At 40.2% G+C, this 21,137-nt stretch overlaps 1 protein-coding gene across 2 annotated transcripts in view; it reads left to right on the plus strand.

Moving 5' to 3' along the window:
* The first annotated feature begins 343 nt into the window (after positions 1-343).
* RYK (receptor like tyrosine kinase) overlaps positions 344-21,137 on the plus strand; it is an 87,666-nt gene continuing 66,872 nt past the window's right edge. For both annotated transcript variants that reach the window (XM_046003025.1, XM_046003027.1), the window contains exon 1: positions 344-768. In XM_046003025.1, coding sequence (XP_045858981.1) covers positions 540-768 — 229 coding nt within the window. In that variant the 5' untranslated portion in view covers positions 344-539. The remainder of the gene's footprint in view (positions 769-21,137) is intronic.

Consider the following 21,137-nt stretch of genomic DNA (forward strand, 5'->3'; position numbering starts at 1 on the left):
TTGCTTACCAGAGCGGCTGCATCCAGGCATTATCCTGGATCTGGGGAGCTCACTCTGTGGCAGCCGCGGCTCGGGCCTAACTGCCTGGACTTGGTGTCGTGCGCGGGGAGAGGCGTGTGTTGCAGACAACAGGCGAGCAAACATCAGGCTGGTGACAGCATGGGACGGGGACGGGCTCCTTTTAAAGGGTACCCAGGGAGCCCTCCGCTGACCGCAGCACTTGAAACCCAAAGCGCTCCCAGCCTGGCCGCGGCCAGCAGGGAGCTGACGGTGCGTGCGTGCGCGATCTCGGGGCGGCGGCGGCGCGCACGGGCGCGCCTCCGCGGCCAGCCCCGGCCCTAGACGATGCCGCCGAAGAGGCGGCGGCGGCGGCGCGCTCCGGCAGTCTGAAGCGGCGTCCGGCTGCCACGGGCCGGCGGCGCGATGAGCTGGGCGGCCGCCCCCGGCTCGGGGCTGTGAGGGGCTCGGGGCCGGGGGTGGGTGGCGGCGGCGCGGCGGGCGGCCAACGCTCCTCCTCGGCGGCGGCGGCGGCGGCGGCCATGCGCGGGGCGGCGCGGCCAGGGCCGCGGGGCCGGGGCCGCCTCCCTGGGACCCGCGGCCTCAGGGCCCCGCCGCCGCCGCTGCTGCTCCTGTTCGCACTGCTGCCGCTGCTGCCCGCGCCGGGCGCCGCCGCCGCCCCGGCCCCGCGGCCTCCCGCGCTGTCGCCCGCGGCCGCGGGGCCCAGTGTAAGCCTCTACCTGAGCGAGGACGAGGTGCGCCGGCTCATCGGTGAGTGGGGCCGTCTGCGTCGGGGTAGGCAGGTCGGGCCCGACCCCGGCTGTTTCCGGCCGCCCGCGGCCCGGCCCGAGAGCGGGGACCACGGCCAGGTAGCGTCCCAGCACCCGGGGTCGTCTCGGGGCCCCGGCCTTTGCCTGCCTTGCTGGCCAGGAGGTGTGGTCCCTGCCCGGCTCCTGGACCGGGTCAGCCTTCCGGCCTACCCCCTACGTCCTCGCTGTCCCGCCGCGACATACCGGGGATCCACCCGGTTCCATCTTCCCCGCAGCCTCTTAGGCTTTTCGCTCTATTCCCTTTTCGAAGCGCCCAAACTTTTCTTCGGTGATGCACCAAGTTCCTTTGACCCTTTCTAGGCGTGTCATTGGAGGGCCCTGGATTTTGGATATCTCGAAGTCCACGTTTTACTTTGACCAAGCCTGCTAATCCCTGGCTGTGGGTTTGATGCCCCGGTAGAGGCCACAATACTGTGCTCTCACTTTCTAGTTATCATACTTGTTAAAATTGAGGGGAGGGGAGGGGAGAGGTTAGAGGGGCACTGCATGTTCGTGGCAGTCTCCAAGTCTTGTGACGGATAAGCTTATTTTTAAATGGAGAATGAATCCCCGGGTAGCAGATCTGCTAACTTCTTCAGTATCCTTTCGGTTCTTGTCTTGGATGTGCTGGACTGTGGACCGATTTGTATTCCAGGGCCACTCTCCTACTCTGAATACCTTGTAAGGAAAGGAGAACTAGCTTTGGGTCAGTTGGTTGTTCTGTTTCACCTAATTAGCTTTGTCGTTTGGGGAATTAATTTGAAAAATAATGGTGTTTTTGTGCTGAGACTGTGGATTCTGGAAATGAGCCCTTAGAGAAAGGTCTGATAAAAATGGCCCCAAATGGGAAGTCATTGGTAGTTAAGGATACCTAGATATTCTTTGTGTGTTAGGCTTTCTTTTGTGTGTTGTGGCGCAAAATAACATTTATTTAATCTCAGGTTTGTGGTACATGATGGTTTTTTTTTTTTTAAATCATCCGTTATCTCAGTTTTATTTTTATTTTTTTAAGTTTATAAGATTTTCTTGAAGTCGACTCAATGTTGGAATGGTATTGCTTTTAGCAGTCTTGTTTAGACATTGTTACATATATGGTTTGTAGTCTTTAATCAAAGAAGAATGCTGTGTTTTTGTAATGTCCTGCCTTTCTTAATCCTCTTTTTAGTCTAGTTGAATTCGCTAAATTTAGTTGAGATGAATTAAAACTGAAAATTATGTTATGCTTGGAGCACAAGACTAAAGTTAAGGAAAAATAATGAATGCTTACAAATAGACTCCTGTCACATAATTATTTTAAAAATATTAATGAATTCTCCATGGTTTTTAAAGTTTTTTTGGTTAAAAGCTTGTATATAATTTGTGACTTTGTTTACATATAAGAGTAATGTTAGAAACCAGCCAGGTGGGAGTAGGGGATAGGGAACAACCAGAGGCTGACAGTGATTGAGTGCCTGCCATTTACTGGCCCCTGCATGTTTTATACACATCATTTCCTCTAATTTTCTTATGACCCAATTAAGTAGATACCGTTACTCCCATTTTAGAGTTGAAGAAAGTGAGGCTTTAACCTTTTCAAGGTCACACAATTTATAATCATTAAAAAAAATTAAACATAGTTGACATAGGCCACAAAGTTTTATTAAATTTAAGGAAGACTTTTTTATATAGAAGTTTTGTCATTGCTAATTAATACTTGAAATAATGTATATGTATTTGTCACCTGACTGATGAGCATCCACCTTTTGCCCAGAAATGGGCAATTGGGAGGCAGGGAGGGATGAGCCCTTCACCGATCAACTTCTGGGACAAGAGGGACTTCCAGTGGTGTTTTTTCTAATACAGATAGAGTTGACCTGTTAAATTTTGATTCTGTTTGCCAGATCTAGGCCCATCTCCTTCATCCACTCTACCTTTGTAGTATTCCTTGGCTGCTCCTGGGTGGGGAAGAACAAGTGGGTAAGACTCAGATATGTACCAGGCATCTTTCCCCCCTCCCCTAAGATTTTTATTTATTTATTTATTTTACAGAGAGAGAGAGAGACACACAGTGAGAGAGGGAACACAAGCAGGGGGAGTGGGAGAGGGAGAAGCAGGCTTCCCACTGAGCAGGGAGCCTGATGCGGGGCTGGATCCCAGGACCCTGGGATCATGACCTGAGCCGAAGGCAGATGCTTAACCCACTGAGCCACCCAGGTGCCCCTGTACCAGGCATCTTGAGTTCTCAGACTGCACTTTCTCACAAAGTGTTTAAGACTACTTGATATAATAGTTTGTACTGTGTGTTTTGCATCATTATAGGTTAAATCTCCGAAAGCTGATCTGGGAAACTAATCATCATTTTATAACATTTCTAAGATGATGAGTTTGGAATTCCAAGTAAGAAACTTATAAATAGGGGTTCCTGGGTGGCTCAGTGGTTAAGCCTCTACCTTTAGGTCCGGTCATGGTCTGGGGGTCCTGGGATCAAGGCCCGCATCGCATCGGGCTCTCTGCTCAGCAGGGAGCCTGCTTCCCCCTCTCTGCCTGCCTCTCTGCCTACTTGTGATCTCTCTCTCTGTCAAATAAATAAATAAATAAATAATCTTTAAAAAAATAAAATAAACTTATAAATGAACTTGATCATGACAGCTTTATAAATTGAACTAATTGCCCTTGATATGAGAATAAGTTGTTTTAATCCAGTTAATACGTGTACACAGTTTAAAAAATCAAATAGTGCTAAAATCAAATTGTGCTAAAACACTATTAACATAAAACATAAGCTTATTAACATAGGCTTAACATAAAACACAGCAGTATCCTACCCTTGACCTTTTTATCCTTCAGGTGCTACTCTCGTGGAAGTGACCATCTCATACTAGTTCTTTTTATTTATTTATTTTCCTGTTTTTTACTTTCATATTTTGAAATTAATGTAGAATAAGCATTTGATTGCCTAATATCATAATTGAGCACTTGCCCTGTTCTCCAGTCATCTCGGTATAGCTACATAACAATTTTTGGTAAAACCAACAATCAGTATTTACATTGTTGTGTATATCCTTATTGCTCATGTCTGAGTTAAATAGTGATACCAGGTTATGGGTTTGTTTTTTTTTTCCCCTATACTTTTATGTTTTCCCTGGAGCAAATAATTGCCTCCAACTTTTTGATTAGTTTTTCATATATCTATGGCTACATTCCTCAAATACCCCAAGAAATATGTTCAATGCCTTTTGATGTTTCTTTTTCCAGGTAGTACAAATCATCTCTCAGTTCTCCTTGGTTGCATCTTAGAGACTCCCTGCTTGGGAGCCTTCCATCCTCTTATTCCAGTCTGGACAGTAGGATTGTTTTTCTTGTGGTATCTGTTCCCTTCTCTCCTGCCTTGGAGCCTGTTTCCTGAATCACTTGTTTTCTTTTTCTTGGTTTGCTTCATTTTGCTAACAGGTATCCTCAGTAGCTTCCTAAGAAGGGATGCATAGGAGGTAAATTATTTGAGGCTTTGCATGTCTGAAGGTATCTCTCCTAGATGCTTTGTAGATGATTTAAAGGTCCTTTATAGATAATTTGGCTACATTTAGAATAGTAGGCAAAACGTGTATTTTTTCCCATAATTTTGATGGCATTTTCACACTGTTTTTGGATTTAAGGGTTTCTGAAGAGAAACTCAAAGCCATCTGATTGTTTTTATTTTTCTGTTTTTATTAAGGCTCAGGGTCTTTTTCTCTGGCATTCTGAAATTTATTCTTTAAAAGATTTTATTTATTTATTTGAGAGAGAGAGCGCAGAGGAAGAGGGAGTAGCAGACTCCCCACTCATCAGAGAACGAGATAGGGCTCAATCTCAGGATCCTAAGATCATGACCTGAGCTGAAGGCAGACGCTGAACTGACTGAGCCACCCAGGCACCCCTGGCATTCTGAAATTTTATAAACTTTTGTGTGGGTCCTTCCTTCTGTTTGCTTGTTGTCTATCTTGTTTTAGTAGGCCCTTTGGATCTAGAGACTCATATTCTTCAGTTTTCCAAAATGTCTCTTACTTTGATAATTTCCTACCCTTCGTTTTTTGTTTTTTTCTTTCTGAAACATCTATTGGTTTGATTACTGAATCTCCTGGAATTGATCTTCAAATACTCTTAACCTATGTTGCCTCTTGTTTATATCTTTGTATTTGGAGGTAGAAAGTATGTAGGTAAGAATTGTCTCAATTTTGTCTTCTAAACCTTTATTTTTAAAGTTAATGATGTTTTTAAGTTTCAGGAGCTCTTTTTCTCTGTTTTCATTTCCACTTAATTTCATTTTCTGTTTCCATTTTATTCTTTATGGATGTATTGTCTTTGAGGTGTGTGTATAAGTATTTTTCATTTTTTCTGTGTGCTTAATATGTTCTTAATGTTTCTTCTGCTTCCTCCAGTGTCCTTGTTCATGTCAGGGTTCTTGTTATGGTTGTTTAGATCACAAACATCTGATCATCCTTGACTGTTGCAGTTAAGAGTGAGATGCTGAAAAGTTGATTAGGAGAGAGAGTGTGTGCTGGTGGTGGTCTGGTGACTTCCGTTCGAGTACAGGTAGACTTTTCATTGCGCTTCCACCCTACAGATCTGCGCCTTCACATCTTACCTGAGAACAGTCACTGTCTGCAGAGAAAATACTTCGAATAGCCTGCCTCTGATGTGTTTGGTAATACACTGGCTGCCTGGGTTTGGGTTGTCTGGTTGAGGAGGGATGCCAGCATTCAAGCTGTAGACTTTGACTTCCCTTTACAGTTCTCCTGCCTCTGTGGTTTAGTTTCTTCGGAAAAAACTTAGGGTCTTCTGTTGGATCTGGTGGTCCACCCCTTTTAGATGCTCCCCTTTGTCAAGCCTGAGCCTCAGGCTGGCCTTTGGTGCCTCAGGGGTCCTGAGGCGCAGTGACTCCCCTCTTGGAAAAGTTTGTTGAAGTGTATATTATGTTGTCTTCTTTCCCTTTCTATTTCTCTTTGTGGTTTAATGTCTTTGTGATTTCATTAGTATCATTCAAAGGAGTTTGGGGATGAAATGGGGATAAAGGTCATCGGTCATTCTGCAATATATAAATCACAGTTTAGGTAGGGCTTTGAGTATTTTTTAAAAAATATTTTAATTAATTAATTTAACACAGAGAGAGATCACAAGTAGGCAGAGAGGCAGGCAGAGAGGAGGCGGAAGTAGGCTTCTTGCTGAGCAGAAAGCCCGATGCGGGGCTTCATCCCAGGACCCTGAGATCATGACCTGAGCCGAAGGCAGAGGCTCAACCCACTGAGCCACCCAGGCGCCCCTGGGCTTTGAGTATTGAAGAGCTGTTGATGTGTAACAGGTTTTGTTTTTTTGTAGTAATATTTAGAAGAGTAGTAGTTGATAACTTTTTAGAATGCTGCTGGCAGGTAGCAGTCTTTTGCCTTTCTTTGTCAGGCACAAAGGTAATTCCTGTTTTAAGTATATACTGTTATTTTCATTTTATAGATGAGGAAACAGACTTGAAGGAAGTATGTAGTTAACCCAGTTCCTTGGTTGTGGGGCATATAGTCCTGATGGAAGTCTATCTGTACAGAGGCTCCGAAAGCCACAGGGGCTTTTACTCTCCATGTGGCATTACTGTGTCCCCAAGCCCAGTTTCACTGCTCTCATTTACTCTTCTTAACAGGCTGCAGTGTAGTCATGTATTTCCCCGTTTTTACTGGTGAGGTCGTTGATTTGGGAGCCTTTGGGCAGTGAGTAAAGGGTCCCCTTTTGACTCAGTCCTGCTTGAATCCAGAATCCATCTTGCCTCTTTGTCAGTTCTGGAGGAGCCGTGATTAACGAAAAACTCTCGAGAAGTAGAATCTGAAAGCCGGTGGCCGCATGTTCGTGCTCTTGACCACAATCTGCATCTTCCCATGTTCCCGCTCTAATTGTATTAGATAATAATACGTAATTCCATGTATCCTAATAATAGTTCTAATAGTATTGAGTTCCCTGGAATCCAGGGCTTGTGAAACTTGTCTGTGGCTGGGGCAGTGCTAGGAGTTTGCTCCTAGCGAGATGCTGAGCGGTGAGGGCTATTGTATAAACTGGTAATGGCAACATTGGTGGTAGTGATAGGGACTCTGTAAGGGTCAGGGGTCTTCTAAGAATAGACTGTGCCTCCTGCCCATTAGATACTCACTTGGGGTAACTTGCTTTTCTAGTAAAGTAAATACCCTCTGGAACAGTTAAACTTTGTTCACATCTTATTTAAAATCAGTTAAATACAAGTTGAGATAAATGCTCCTCAGATCAGTCCAGTAAAAATCTTTGAAGCCCAATCATATTTTGTCGTAGAAAATGGTGACTCAAGGGGGCGCCTGGGTGGCTCAGTGGGTTAAAGCCTCTGCCTTCGGCTCAGGTCATGATCCCAGGGTCCTGGGATCGAGCCCCACATCGGGCTCTCTACTCTGCGGGGAGCCTGCTTCCTCCTCTCTCTCTCTCTCTGCCTACTTGTGATCTCTGTCTGTCAAATAAATAAATAAATTCTTTAAAAAAAAAAAAAGAAAGAAAAGAAAATGGTGACTCAAAATTATTAAACTCCTTTTTTTGAGGAACTCAGAATTTTGGAGGGGAGACTAACAGTTATAATGAGGACTGGAACAGTGAGGTAAGAGTCACACTGCTGACTGACATCAGTAAGTTATTGTAGGAGTGATGACTTTCGACTTTAGAAAGGGGAAGGGGAAAGAGCCTTAGAGCATTTTAGGGAAAGTGTTCCCGGAACAGAGACATTTGAGCCTCCTCTTGAGGATGAGTTTGATAATAAACAAAGAGGAGCAGTTCTTGCTGAGTGAGAAAGCAGCATGAAAAAGCTACAGATGTATGAAAGTAGATGGATGTGAAATCAGGAAGTAGGAAAAAATCTAATGTGGCTAAAATGAGAAAAATTGGCAAAGCCAGGGCATGGCAGAATGTAAAGCTGGGAGGTAGGTTGAGATTGGATTAGGAGTTTGAATTTCATCTTGTAGGTAGTGAGGAGCTGTTGGAAGAATTTAGGAAAGGAGAGTGTACAAACAGGACCGGGTTTCAGAAAAGATGACTTTTGGCCCCAGTGGAAAGGGGGTTGGAGAAAGACAAGCTGGATTTGGGAATGGGACAAAGTAAGCCTTGTGCTGATAAGAGGGATCAACTAGGGTAGTGAAGGAGTGGGATGGATTTGTGAGGAATGTGCAGGGAGTTTGGAAAAGACTTAGTGGAGGAGACCTGATGTTAAAGCAAAGAGAGGAGTTAGAGAGAACGCCAGGGTTCAGATATGCGCTGCTGAACTGAGGGACTCTTTCCATTTGGGAGGTGGTTGAGGAAAAGAAAAATAAAATGAGCCATGTGTTCCTCTCCTCCCAGCACCTCTCTTTCCTCTTAAGCCTCAGGCCAAGTGCTTGATGAGGGAGGGCAGTGAGAGTGTTCTCTCTACTGATGCGGCTGGCATAACCTGAGGGGTATGGGGTGCTTGCTGGTGGAGTAGGTTAGTACCCCGCCGCAGACTCTTAACCCTGGGCATTTTGGGTGGGGTTGGTGGCATTAATACAGCATTAATTTGAGTCCATGTGTTCTTCATTGGGAGAGCAAGTCTGAGACATTGTGCAATTGTGGGTTTTGAGTTTTTTTCCCCCTTCTTCATGCTACACATGTGGGAGAACTCTGTCCAATTATGGCTAAACCTGTCCCCTATGAGTCACATCCTGAGTTGACTAGTCAGTTCTGAAGGTGCTGCCTAAAATACTGTTTGGATTTTAAGGGTCACTTTAGAAACAAATGAAATCCGAGAGGAATTTTTTGAGCATCCTGAATTGAGAAGTTGTATGGCATTACTTTTGTGGCCTAATGCAGTTATGCCAGTGTTGTGAAAAAACTTGCCAGCTGTACCTACTGAAACAAAACAAAGCAAATACTTAGACATGAAACACAGCCTTTAGCTACTCTGAAATTATACTTTAAAGTGCCTTTTTTGGTGTCACCCTTGTTGATGCAAATCAGGTATAATATTTTCTGATCAAAATGTTATTAAACAACTCTCATTTATGCATGACCTCTTAAGATGTGATGTGCCAAAACAAGTGTGTGTATATTGCTGAGTTACATAATAAATACTTAGTGAACAGTTGTTTTACTGTGCCCAGCAAGTGTTACTGCTGAGTGGTAGAGTATTTCTGAAAAGTAATTTCATAGGTCTCATGCTTGTTCATGAGCTAAATATGTTATGTCTTGTTTATAAAGAAATACATTCTTATATAAATATGTGTGTTTTAGTATACCTCTTGGTATACGCCAAGTACTTCACATGTGTTCTCTTTTTGTTATATCAACCATACAAAGTAGGTGGCATTGACTTTTTTTTTTTTTAAATAGATAAAGCTGAGGTTCTGGGAAATTACAGAATTCATACGAGGTCACAGAGATGTCTGGGGCTTAGTGACTCCAAAGTGCATACTTTCTCTCTGTGCTGCCTCTGAAGGTTAGCAGTTTACTTAGTCCTTATCTCTGGAATCATCTAAGGGGCTTAAATAAAATATGGATTCCTAGACCTTTCCTGAGCAATTTATTTAGGAGATCAGAGATGGGGCCCAACTCATGATCTTTTTTGAATGTCATGTTTCACTGATTATAAGGTGTCCAGTTTTCCCATGTTTGAACATCTCTGAAATTGGAACCATTTTCCAATCAATGGTGAGTCATCAGTTAATTGGCAGTTCTTTTTTATCTTTCTTAGTGGCACAAAAAATAATGGTGCAGTTTCGATTAAATGAAATATGGTATTGTAAAAGGATTGCCACTTTCCTGTTTTGGGGGGTGTGGGGGAGATACCTCTCAGAACTCTTTCAGAGTTGTAAAATTCACTGAGGGTATTTATTACTTGCTTGTGCTAATGGCTGTGTAGTAATGTCCTTGCAAGGAAAGCAGATGATGGCAGTGAAATACTACCATTTAGTTTACAAGCAGTAGTAACTCAGTTATCCGCTAGGAAGTTGCTGGCAAAAGAAATATCAGTGGTTCTCAACCTCATTTTGTCAGTCTTCTGGCCTTCCTCTAGACCAAGGCATGGATACCCAGCTGTATTAAGCTTTGTGTACTGTGCTCACTTAGACTTTGGGGGCTTTGTAGGGACCTCTGATGAAAGCTTATGGTTGTATCTTGTGTCCCACAAAAGCTGATTCTGGAAGTGGGCATATTACATTTTGTATTTCATCCTGGTATTCCTTGATGTCCTCCACAAAATTTTAAAGATTGGCATACATTAAGATTCACTTAATTGTGTTGTGTGAGTTTTAACAGATGTATAGTATCATGTACCCACCATTGTATCATATAGAATAAATTTACCACCCCCAAAATCCCGATTTATTTGAAATAAATTTGCTTTTAAAAATGTATTTATTATGGAAAAGTTCAAACATTCAAAAATAGAGTTAATAGAATGAAACTATGTGCACCCATCATCCAGCTTCAACAATTATCAACTAATGGCCAATTTTTTTTTTTTTTTTTTTTTGGTCTGTATCTCTCCACTTCCTAATCTACTCCTTTGCCCTCACTGCCCTGATTCCTCACTTGGACTATTTGAAGCAAACTCAGACACATAATTTTGTAAAAACTTTTTAGTGTGTATCTCTAAAAGATAGGGACTTAAAAATTTATAATAACCATTATCACTCCTAAGAAATTAACAGTTCATAAATATCAAGTATCTATGCTGTTCAGATCTTTCTGATTAAAGATTTTTTTAATTTAATTTAATTTATTTATTTGACAGAGAGAGAGACCACAAGTAGGCAGAGAGGCAGGCAGAGAGAGATGGGAAAGTAGGCTCCCCGCTGAGCAGAGAGCCCAATGGGGGGCCTTGATCCAAGGACCCTGAGATTATGACCTGAGCCAAAGGCAGAGGCTTAAACCACTGAGCCACCCAGGTGCCCCCAGATCTTTCTGATTTATAGATAAATGTTTATATGGAGACTCTTGCCTGCCACCTCTTTCCTCTTTTATCCTCTTTCACCTCCCATGTGTTTAATTCCTCTGGTGCCAAGCTCTTTCTCACCCTAGGTTCTGCATTTGATGGTTGCTTTGCCTCGCACACTTTCTCCTGACCTTTATAGGCCGGGAGCCTTACAGATCTCAACTTGAAATGTCACTGCCTCAGAGAGCCCTACCTTCCTAGGGTTGATCCCCCGTGCCACTGTGTTCTTATCACCCTGTTTTATTTTAAGCATGTCATACTTTTGTTGTTTCTGTCTCTCCCTATACAAAAGTTAGTTCTATTTGAGTAAAGACCTTTTAAATTGTTCCACTCTATATCTCCAGCACTTAAAACAATACCTGGCATGTAGTAGATGTTCAGTAAAAGTTCAGTGAATGAATAAATCATACTTCTTTTAGGGGAGATTCACTGTCTTATGCCTTATGGGGTCTTCATTCTCTTTATCATTTCCCATTGCCTTCTGAGTTATTATCCAAGAGGGGAGTTGGGCTGGACCTACTTGTATTTATGAATGGGAGTTTAAGTAAGTTAGTTTTTAATACCTTATTTTCTTTGAGGTTGCCTAATCTTCCCATCTCTGTTCTTTGTAGCCTTCTCTCTGGGTACGGTGTCCCCCATTTTGCCTTTCATAGCTCTACACTCTGTATAAACAAATCAGTATCACTATACCTACCACGTTCTGTCTTTCCCATATACTGCACTTAAGGCCACTCCAAAGATTGACTAGCAACTCCCAGCAGGCTTCTGGTCTGCAGGATATTTGAAGGATGGAAAGTATTAAGAGAGATTCTGGCAAAAGTCTTTTCCAATTACTAAAAGCTGGGAAGTGTAGTTTCTCATCTTCTCTTCTGAAATGCTCAAGCTACTCTTAATTCTGTCCAGTGCATTTTTTCATCATACATATTACAGTTTTTACCTGTAGAAGATTGATTTGTGTCCTTTTATATCTTTCATGTCTCTACTTTTTTTTTTTTTTAAAGATTTTATTTATTTGACAGAGAGAGATCACAAGTAGGCAGAGAGGCAGGCAGAGAGAGTGAGAGGGAAGCAGGCTCCCTGCCAAGCAGAGAGCCCGATGCGGGACTCGATCCCAGGACCCTGAGATCATGACCTGAGCCGAAGGCAGCGGCTTAAACCACTGAGCCACCCAGGCGCCCCATGTCTCTACTTTTGACCACTTGAAGTACAGTTGCAATAGTTGTTTAAATATTCTTGTCTGCTAATTCTGATGTCTGTGCCAGTTCTGGATTAGTTTCAATTAATTTATCTATCATCTATCTGTTCATTTATGTATTTTCTTTTGGGGGGAGGGGCATGCCTGGTAGCTTTTGACCAAATGACAAGCATTGTGATTATTAGTCTGGTAGGTGCTGAATATTTTTGTATTCCTATAAATATTCTTGGGTTTTGTTCTGGAACTCGGTTGAGTTACTTGGCAGCAGTTTGATCCTTCTGATCTTGCTTTTTGGACTTGTTAGATAGGACAGGAGCAATGCTCAGTGTAGGCGAGTTATTCCTCACTACTGAGTTAAGACCCCTTTGTGTACTTTCTCTGGTGACCTGTGTGAATCATGAGGTTTTCCAGTCTCACTGGTGGGAACAGGTGATACTCCAGATCCTATGTAAGTAGGTTTGTACATTTTATCCTTTCTCTGACCTTGTATAGCTTCCTTATCCATCCTCTGATCAGTACTTAGCTGAAGACTGGAGGGCAACCAGATGTCCTGCAGATCTTGGAAGTATTCTGTGCTGCTTTCTCCTCTGTGGTACTTCATCCTGCATTCTTAGCTGTCTTTGTCTTTCTGAACTCTCATATTTTCTGTGGTTCTTGGCTATCTCAGAAAGGGAGTTAGTCTGGTCCTAGTATTCTATCTTATCTAGAAGTGGAAATAGTCAAGGATTATCTTTATGATTGTTTGCATCTTTTCTAGCAAATTATTTGTCAAAAGAGAATTTAGTCCAAATTAAAGAAAAACATTTTATGGTTTGTAGATGTGTGTATGCCATGTGCACAAATATGTGAATATAGTAGATAATGTGGTGTGGGACAGTACTGAATTCTGCATTTTTAAGTTTTAATTTCATTTTGTGGCATATGAGTGTTGGTTTCTTTATATATAAGACGAGATGCTTTTCAACTGCAACAGGATGTCTGTTATCACAGTTGGTATAATGTATGTGAAAATGCTACATAATCATCAAAACAATTTATTTTAGTTATTGGTGAGAGATTTGCATGGTTTTGGCTGAAAACTAAAATCGTAGAGTGTTTGAAAGAGAAGTCACTTAGACATTAACTTGGTTGATTGATTATCTTTATTAGCAACACTTAAAACTCAAGCTCCAAACAATTATTTACTGATGCCAATTTACTAGGCCTTATTTTAGGGGCTTAATATATATTAATAAATAGATAATATTTTAATAAAGCAGATAAATATCCCTCATGGAACTGACTTCTAGCAGAGAGCTAAGTGACTTGCCTGAGAAGAGAATTTGTGTAGCTTTGTAACTGGACTTCAAGTTAGCACTTTGCAATGCAAGTTGCTGTCAGGGAGCAGTGTCGTTTGTGAGTTCTCCATTGTGCTTTGAGCCCTTTGACTCTGAGTTATTTATAGGAGTTGGCTATGAAGTAAGTTGAATGATGGTCACATCAAACGGTAATTTATTCCATCTCTATTACAGAGCTGTACCTGTAGTGCATGTTTGAGCTGATCAGATTATTTTCTTTTTCAAATAAGAGAGGAACCAATGATAAATTATTTTCCAAAGTATCTTTTGATCAGATACTGGAACATTGTAGTGTTATGGCAGGGCATGCTTCATATGTTATGCTATAGTGCTAGAGATTATGGGTTGTTTTTGTCTCTTGTTTTCCTGGGATAGGATTTGGGAAGCACTTTTATCACCTCTGCAGTTGTGACACAAATCACATCTTTGGAGGCATTCTTTTATGGATTTTTTTTTTTTAGATGACAGATATGTTGATTAGACCCAAAATCTTGTCCTTTATCTTCTATTTTAGTGTCTACCTCTTTTTGTAATTTCTTACAGTATTTTCATCTACTACAGTATTTTCAGATGGAAAAGGTGACATTCATCATTTGAGTCATCCATTTAAATCAAAAGTGACCTTACTCTACCTTTTTTTTTTTTTTAAAGATTTTTATTTATTTATTTGACAGACAGAGATCACAAGTAGGCAGAGAGGCAGGCAGAGAGAGAGAGGGAAGCAGGCTCCCCACTGAGCAGAGAACCCAGTGTGGGACTGGGACCCTGGGATCATGACCTGAGCCGAAGGCAGAGGCTTTAACCCACTGAGCCACCCAGGGGCCCCCTTACTCTACCTTTGATTGATTCCCCACACAGGTGATATCATCACAGGTACAGGAGAAATAAACCTGAGCAGAGTATTTATGATGGATAGCTTTGGGCTTGCATTTTCAGGGATCATGGAATTATATCGGAAAGCTTCTTTCCGAAATGTAATCTCTGGAGGAGAGGTGCTTAGTAAAATACATCTTTGCACCCTGTAGCTTCCTGATCTGTTAAATCAGTGGCAACAAATAGCCACTTCAGTGGACTGTTTTTAAGTAGACTGTTGATTTTGACTGCGTTATGTTTATTTTCTGAAGTGGCAAAGTAAGGAAAGGTGCTCTGTGATTGCAGATGCTTGACTTTTCCTTGGGAGGACCAAGAGATTCCCTTTTGTGAAGTTTATTCCTTAGCGTTACCTCAGGGACCAAGAGGGTGGGGCCTGCTTGCCTTTCCTCCCAGGAGGCCAGTTTTAGGCAGGAGATGAGGAGGTAGTCTGGAGGAAGGGAAGGGGGGTAGCATATTTATTATTGGCTTCTATTGTTAATCGAGCATACCGTTTTTCTCTTCAAAGCTCACTTTTATTCTTTTTCTACTCTCTGTGTACATGTATATGCTCTCAGTTGAGTTCTGTGGAGATGCTTATGGTTGTAGGAGAAAGATTGGAGGAAAATGATGAAATGGTAGAGGATTACATGAAAAATCTTATTTAATCTATAAGAGATTATGGTATAAACAGTTACAGAGATTGAAGATTTATGTGCTTTTTCTTTTTAAATTATGAGGAAAGGATGCCCTTTTCCTTTAGTCTGATATTTGTAAATTCCTTGTCTTATGGTATAGTTCAATATTAGGTCTCAGCCAATTTCCTAGTTATAATTTGACTATAGCTAGATTTATTAGATTCTAATGGGCAAATTATTTTATTGTATCTATTTCAGCTTATTAGTTTCCATAAACCAGGAATATTTGAAATAAGATCCCCTTATTTATTTTCTTCCAGCATTGATTAAAATACAGAGTATTTAGGGGTTTCATACATTGTAAGTGATGTTGGCTTTTTTTCCTCTGGCTCATATTCTACACTATACTCAGATTAACTTGACTAAATAAATTTTTTACTTGAGTTTTGACTAGCATTTAGAAACTGGATGATATCATAGAATTTAATAGAGGTTTTGCTGACATTTGGAAATCATAGATGATATCATAGAATAATAGAATTTTGTGGCTGGAGAGGGACATTAACCTCATCTGGTTTAACTCTCTTGTTTTATAGTTGAGAAAATTGATGCCTAGAGAAAGTGGTTAAATAATTGATTGTCAAAGTTCACTCAGTTACTTATTTGTAAAATCTCTGCTTTAGCTCTGTTTCCACTACATCACTTTTGTTTTCCTGCCTTAACTGATTCCGGATGTTTTCATTAAAATATCATTTCCCTTAAAGTTCATTTTTGATGTAGTTGATTTTTATCAACAGGCTGCCATTTGTGCATCTAACATTTGGATAGCTACAAATATTCTATGATCCCAGTCCTGCTTGTGGGGTGTACAGGGTAATAGGGAGGACAGATGCGTGAACAGCTCCTTGGAATGTATTTTATTAAGTGCTATTAAAGGTAGCTCTTTTTATAAAGGGAGATGGTTTCCTCATTGGCACTATTCAGCTGTTGTTGTGGCCTTGAGAAACCAATAGTTAATTTTTAAAGTCATTTGGAAAATTTTTTGAACTGTTGAATTATTTGAACTTGAGCTAGACAGGCCAGATCATGTAGGACACAGGAATTAGAGTTTGGACTTAAGGGACACCTGGGTGGCTCAGTCACTTAAGCACCTGCTTTGGCTCAGGACATGATTCCAGGGTTCTGGGATCCAGTCCTGCTCTGGGCTCCTTGCTCAGCGGGGAGCCTGCTTCTCCCTCTGCCTGCTGCTCCCCCTGCCTATGCTCTCTCTCTGACAAATATGTAAAATCTTAAAAAAAAAAAAGTTTGGACTTAAGATTGTATAGGGAAAAATGAAATTTTCTTAATGAGAGTTGAGAGTTTTGGGAAACATCTTTGGTTTCTTGGCTTGGAATTTGGGTTGTTTAAAAATAAAATTATGAACAAATGCCATAATTTCCAGTAAGAGCAAAGTTTCTACTTTGCTGGAATTGGCAGTGAAAAATTTAAGTCTGGTTATTGTAATCGAATAGCTGAAATGTTCTTTGTTCTTTATTAGAACAGAAAAATTACACTTACTAAAATAACAAAATGCTACCTCTTCAGTCTGTGGCTGTCCATTCTTACTCCTGTCCATCTTCCAGCAGCCCCTACATCCTTCAACCCACTCTACTTTGCCTGCTCTGTTCTCTTTTCTGCTGGCCCTTTCACTTTATCTTGCAGAGCTCTAGTTCAGTTTTGAGGTCCTTTCTGATTCTTTTCATAATCTCTCTTATCTCTTCAGCTTAACTGAGACCTGATTTTCACTTGTAAGTGATAGTTTCCTCATAATTCTTTCCAGTCACTGAAAGCCAATTTTATTATACTCCCTCCCCATTTGTGCAGGAAGAGGCCAGCTCTTTTTCTTTTCTTTTTTAAAAATAACAGTTTATTGAGGTGAAATTCACGTAACATAAAACTAACCATTTTAAAGTGAACAATTCAGTGACATTTAGTACATGAACCATGTACAGCCACCACTTCTTATTCCAAAACATTTCCATTACTCCAAAGTAAAAACTCCTTACCCATAAAGCACTCTTCTCCTCCCCCTTCCCCTAGCCTCTGGCAACCATCAATTTGCATTTTGTATCTATGGATTTATTTATTCTGGGTATTTCATATATTGTATTTCATACAATGTGAGAGTTTTGTGTCTGGCTTCTTTTATTTAGTAGCCTAATGTTTTGAAGTTTCATCCACATATAGCATGTACCAGTACTTCATTCTTTATGTGGCTGAATAATACTCCATTCTATATATATATATCAAAATTCGTTTATCCATTTGTCTGTCGATGGACTTTTGGGCTGTTTTCATATTTTTACTAGTATGAGTAATGCTGGTATGAATGTATATAAATGTACTTGACTGTCTTCAATTTTGGATATATACCTAGAAGTGGTATTGTGGGCTGTATGGTATATTGTGGGCTATATTGTGGGCTATGTTTAACCTTTCTTTTCTTTTCTTCTTTTTTTTTTTTTTAATTTTAAGTAAGCTCTACACCCAACCTGGGTCTTGAACTAACAACCCTGAGATCAAGAGTTGCGTACTCTGCTGACTGAGTCAGCCTGGTGCCCCTATGTTTAACTTTTTGAAGAACCTTCAAGCTGTTTTTCACAGTGGGTGCACCATTTTGCCTTTCCACCAGCAGTGTATAAAGGTTTCAGTTCTCCACATCTTTGCTAACACTCCCTATTTCTGGTTTTTTCTTTGTTTGTTTTAATTAAAACTGTCCTAGTGGGTCTGAAATGATACCGTGTTGTGGTTTTGATTTGCATTTTCCTAATGACTAATGATGTTGAGCATCTTTTTATATGTTTGTTGGCCATTTGTGTATCTTTGAAGAAATGTTTACTCATGTCCCTTGCCTATTTTTTGAGTTTTTTTTGGTTGTTGTTGTTTACGAGTAAGTCCTTTGTATATTGTAGATACCAGACCTTTATCAGACACATAATTTGCAATATTTTCCTCCATTCTGTAAATTATCTTCACCTTCTTGATAATGTCTTTTGATGTACCGAAGTTCTAAATTTTTATGAAGTCTAGTTTATCTACTTCTGTTGCTCATGCTTTTAGTGACATATCCATTGACAAATTCAAGATCATAAAGATTTACCCCTATGTTTTCTTCTAAGAGTTCTATAGTTTTAGGGCTTGTATTTTGAATTGTTTTTATATATGGTATGAGGTAGGGGTCTAATTTCATTCCGTTGTGTGTAGTTATCTAGTTGTCCCAGCATAATTTATTGAAGCGGCTATTCTTTCCTCATTAAGTGGTTTTGGCATCCTTGTCAAAAATCCGTAAGCTAGAAATATGTAGGTTTATTTCTGGATTCTCAGTTCTATTGCATGGATCTACATGTTTGTTGTTATGTTGGTACCATACCATTTGGGTTTCTGTGGCTTTGTGGTGAGTTTTGAAATCAGGAATTGTGAATTCTTCAACTGTGTTCTTTTTCAAGATTGTTTTGGCTGTTGGGAGCTATGTGACATTCCATATTAATTTGAGAATCTGCTTTTCTGTTTCTGAAAAAAAAAAAAAAAAAAGATAATTAGAATTTTGATAGAATTTGTACCAGTAGATAGATCCCTTAAGGTAGTATTGCCACCTAAACAATAGTGAATCTTCCAATCCATGAAGATGGGATGACTTTCCATTTATTTAGGTCTAATTTAATTTCTTTCAGCAGTATTTCATAGTTTTCTTTGTTAAACCTTTGTTCATATTTATTGTAAGGTACTTCATTCTTTTGGATACTATTGTAAATGTAATTGTTTTCTTAATTTCCCTTTTAGATTGTTATTAAGGGACCAGTTTTTATCATGCTTTACATCCTTCCTTTCCTATTTTGATTGTTTTGCCCAAAGACCGTGATGTGACTCTGCATACTCTTCCTTTTTGAGGTCAGTGATATTTACAATAATGATCTTTGATCTGTTAGGGTTGTTGGAATCACCTGAATTCTATAAGATGATCCTTCATAACTTCATACCCTGAGTTGTTCTTATTTCCCTCTCTTTATCCCGAAAGATATTAAAACCTGCCCAGATTTTTTTCTCAGCTATTATTCCTTTGACCATGTTGGTGTTCTAATTCCCAGGTCTATTTTCCAAATAAGACACTGAAATGGACACTTTAGACTTAGTCCAGGTCCACTTCTTAGCCCTTGGAACTTCCTTTTTCTCATCAGGGCACACCAACCTTATTTCTCAATCGTTCCCTTCTTCTGAAACCAGGCTCTGTGTCCTGGGCTCCTAAAGAGTTACATATTTCCTGGCTTGCTGCAGACTGGCTCAATAAAGCATTACTGAATAGATTGTTTCCCTTGTTGCCTATCTAACTATTCCCCATTGCCCACTTCACCTCTGTGGAGCCTACCACATCACTTGCAGACAATTAGAACTCCTGTCATCAGCTACTTTTGCTTTGAGACTGAATTTAATTGCTAGTGTCATATTTGACAAACTAATAATTGGTAGCAGTTAGAAAAGAGTTAATTATCTAGATCCTATCTTCATTTGTCTTTTACTTTTTTTTAAAGATTCTATTTACTTAGAGAGAGAGAGAAAGAGAGCGTGCACAAGAGAGAGCACAAGCAGTAAAGAGAGAGAAGCAGGTTGTCCATTGAGCAGGGAGCCAGATGCAGTGCTCAATCCCAGGATCCTGGGACATGACCTGAGCTAAAGGCAGCCCCTTAACCAACTGAGCCACCCAGGTGCCACCCTCTTTCACTTTTTCTTTAAAAAAATTTTTTGTAAGCGGTGCCTAGGTGGCTCAGTCAGTTAAGCGTCTGCCTTCGTTTCTGGTCGTGATCTCAGGGTCCTGGGATGGACCCTGCATCAAGCTCTCTGCTCCGTGGAGAGTCTGCTTATCCCTCTCCCTCTATTCCTGCTCTTGCTCTCTCTCAAATAAAAAAATTAAAATATTTTAAAAATTTGCGAACATATAATGGAGAAGGAAAGAGAAAGAGTATATTTAAAAATAAAGCATGATGTTCTCCACAGATTTTATCTTTTCCAAAAATCAGCTTGTTGAAAATTCTTTTATTTCATTAATTATATTTTCTGATTATCAAGGTAAAAACATACTTTGTTATTTAGAAAGTGTATAAGACCATAAAGAAGAAAAATATACATTATTTTACCATATCTTGGTAATCTTTGGTAAATATCTTTTCAATATTTTTTCCATGTTCTCACTTTTTTTAATGTAGTTGAACTTTTATGTAATGGTTAAGAATATAGGTAACTTTTTGAGGTAGAGAATACTTCAAAATTTGTAGTGTAAAGTTTTCCCTTCCTCCCTGCCTCCTTCTTAATGCCCTGTGGTCAGATTGTGGCCTATACGTTTTCTGCTTTAAAAAACTAATTGTGCTTTCCTTATGGCTGATCACTTTTTCTGAGTCTCTTACAGATCCTTTGAAAGAATTGAATTTCCTATAAAGTGCTTTCTTGGTGTGTCTGTATATCTATCATATTAATTATAGCTGTAGATATATATATATTATAAATTATATATTCTATATGCTAGTATCAGTCGTAGACTATAGTTTTGTACCATGACTGTACTTAAATTGGGTTCTCTCCATATTTCCAATATTTGGGGAAGGTTTTACTTCCATTGGGTTCTCTTTGTATTTCTAATATTTGGGGATTTTTGGACTCTTCTTTTATTCCTTTTTTAAGATTTTATTTATTTATTTAATTGATAGCAAGAGAGAGACAGTGAGAGAGGGAACACAAGCAGGGGGAGTGTGAGAGGGAGAATCAGGCTTCCTGCTGAACAGGGAGCCCGAACAGGGAGCCTGATGCAGGGCTCGATCCTAGGACCCAGGCATCATGACCTGAGCTGAAGGCAGATGCTTAACAGCTGAGCCACCCAGGTGCCCCAGGATTTTTGGACGTTTGACATTGTGGTTTAGAGCTGTAAAGATTCAGGATTATAATACTTTTGCCATGAATTATACCTCTTCTCAGTATACAATGCATCTTTATCCCCTGTTTAAAATAAAACTGTTATTAATATCTCAGTGTTTTAGAGTAACTTTTTTGGGGGGTAAAGAATGTATAATTGGTCTATTTTCTGAGGGCTTCTCATAATCTGCTGCCTTTACTTCTGATGAAAATTTGTCTGGGAATAGAATTTCCAGCCTGCTTGTTATTCCCCTGAAAGATAATGCTTTATTGCATTCCTTGTCATGTTCAGAATTTCCTGTATTATTGTCATTCAGATAGTGAGCATGGATATTCCAAGGATTTTCTTCTCATTTCAGCGCCATGTTAGTGTTGCATGTGAAAATTCTTTGATCTTCTCTTTCCAGTTCTTAGTGCTTTACC

The sequence above is a fragment of the Meles meles genome, chromosome 4, assembly GCF_922984935.1.
Source record: "Meles meles chromosome 4, mMelMel3.1 paternal haplotype, whole genome shotgun sequence".
NCBI classification, from domain to species: domain Eukaryota; kingdom Metazoa; phylum Chordata; class Mammalia; order Carnivora; family Mustelidae; genus Meles; species Meles meles.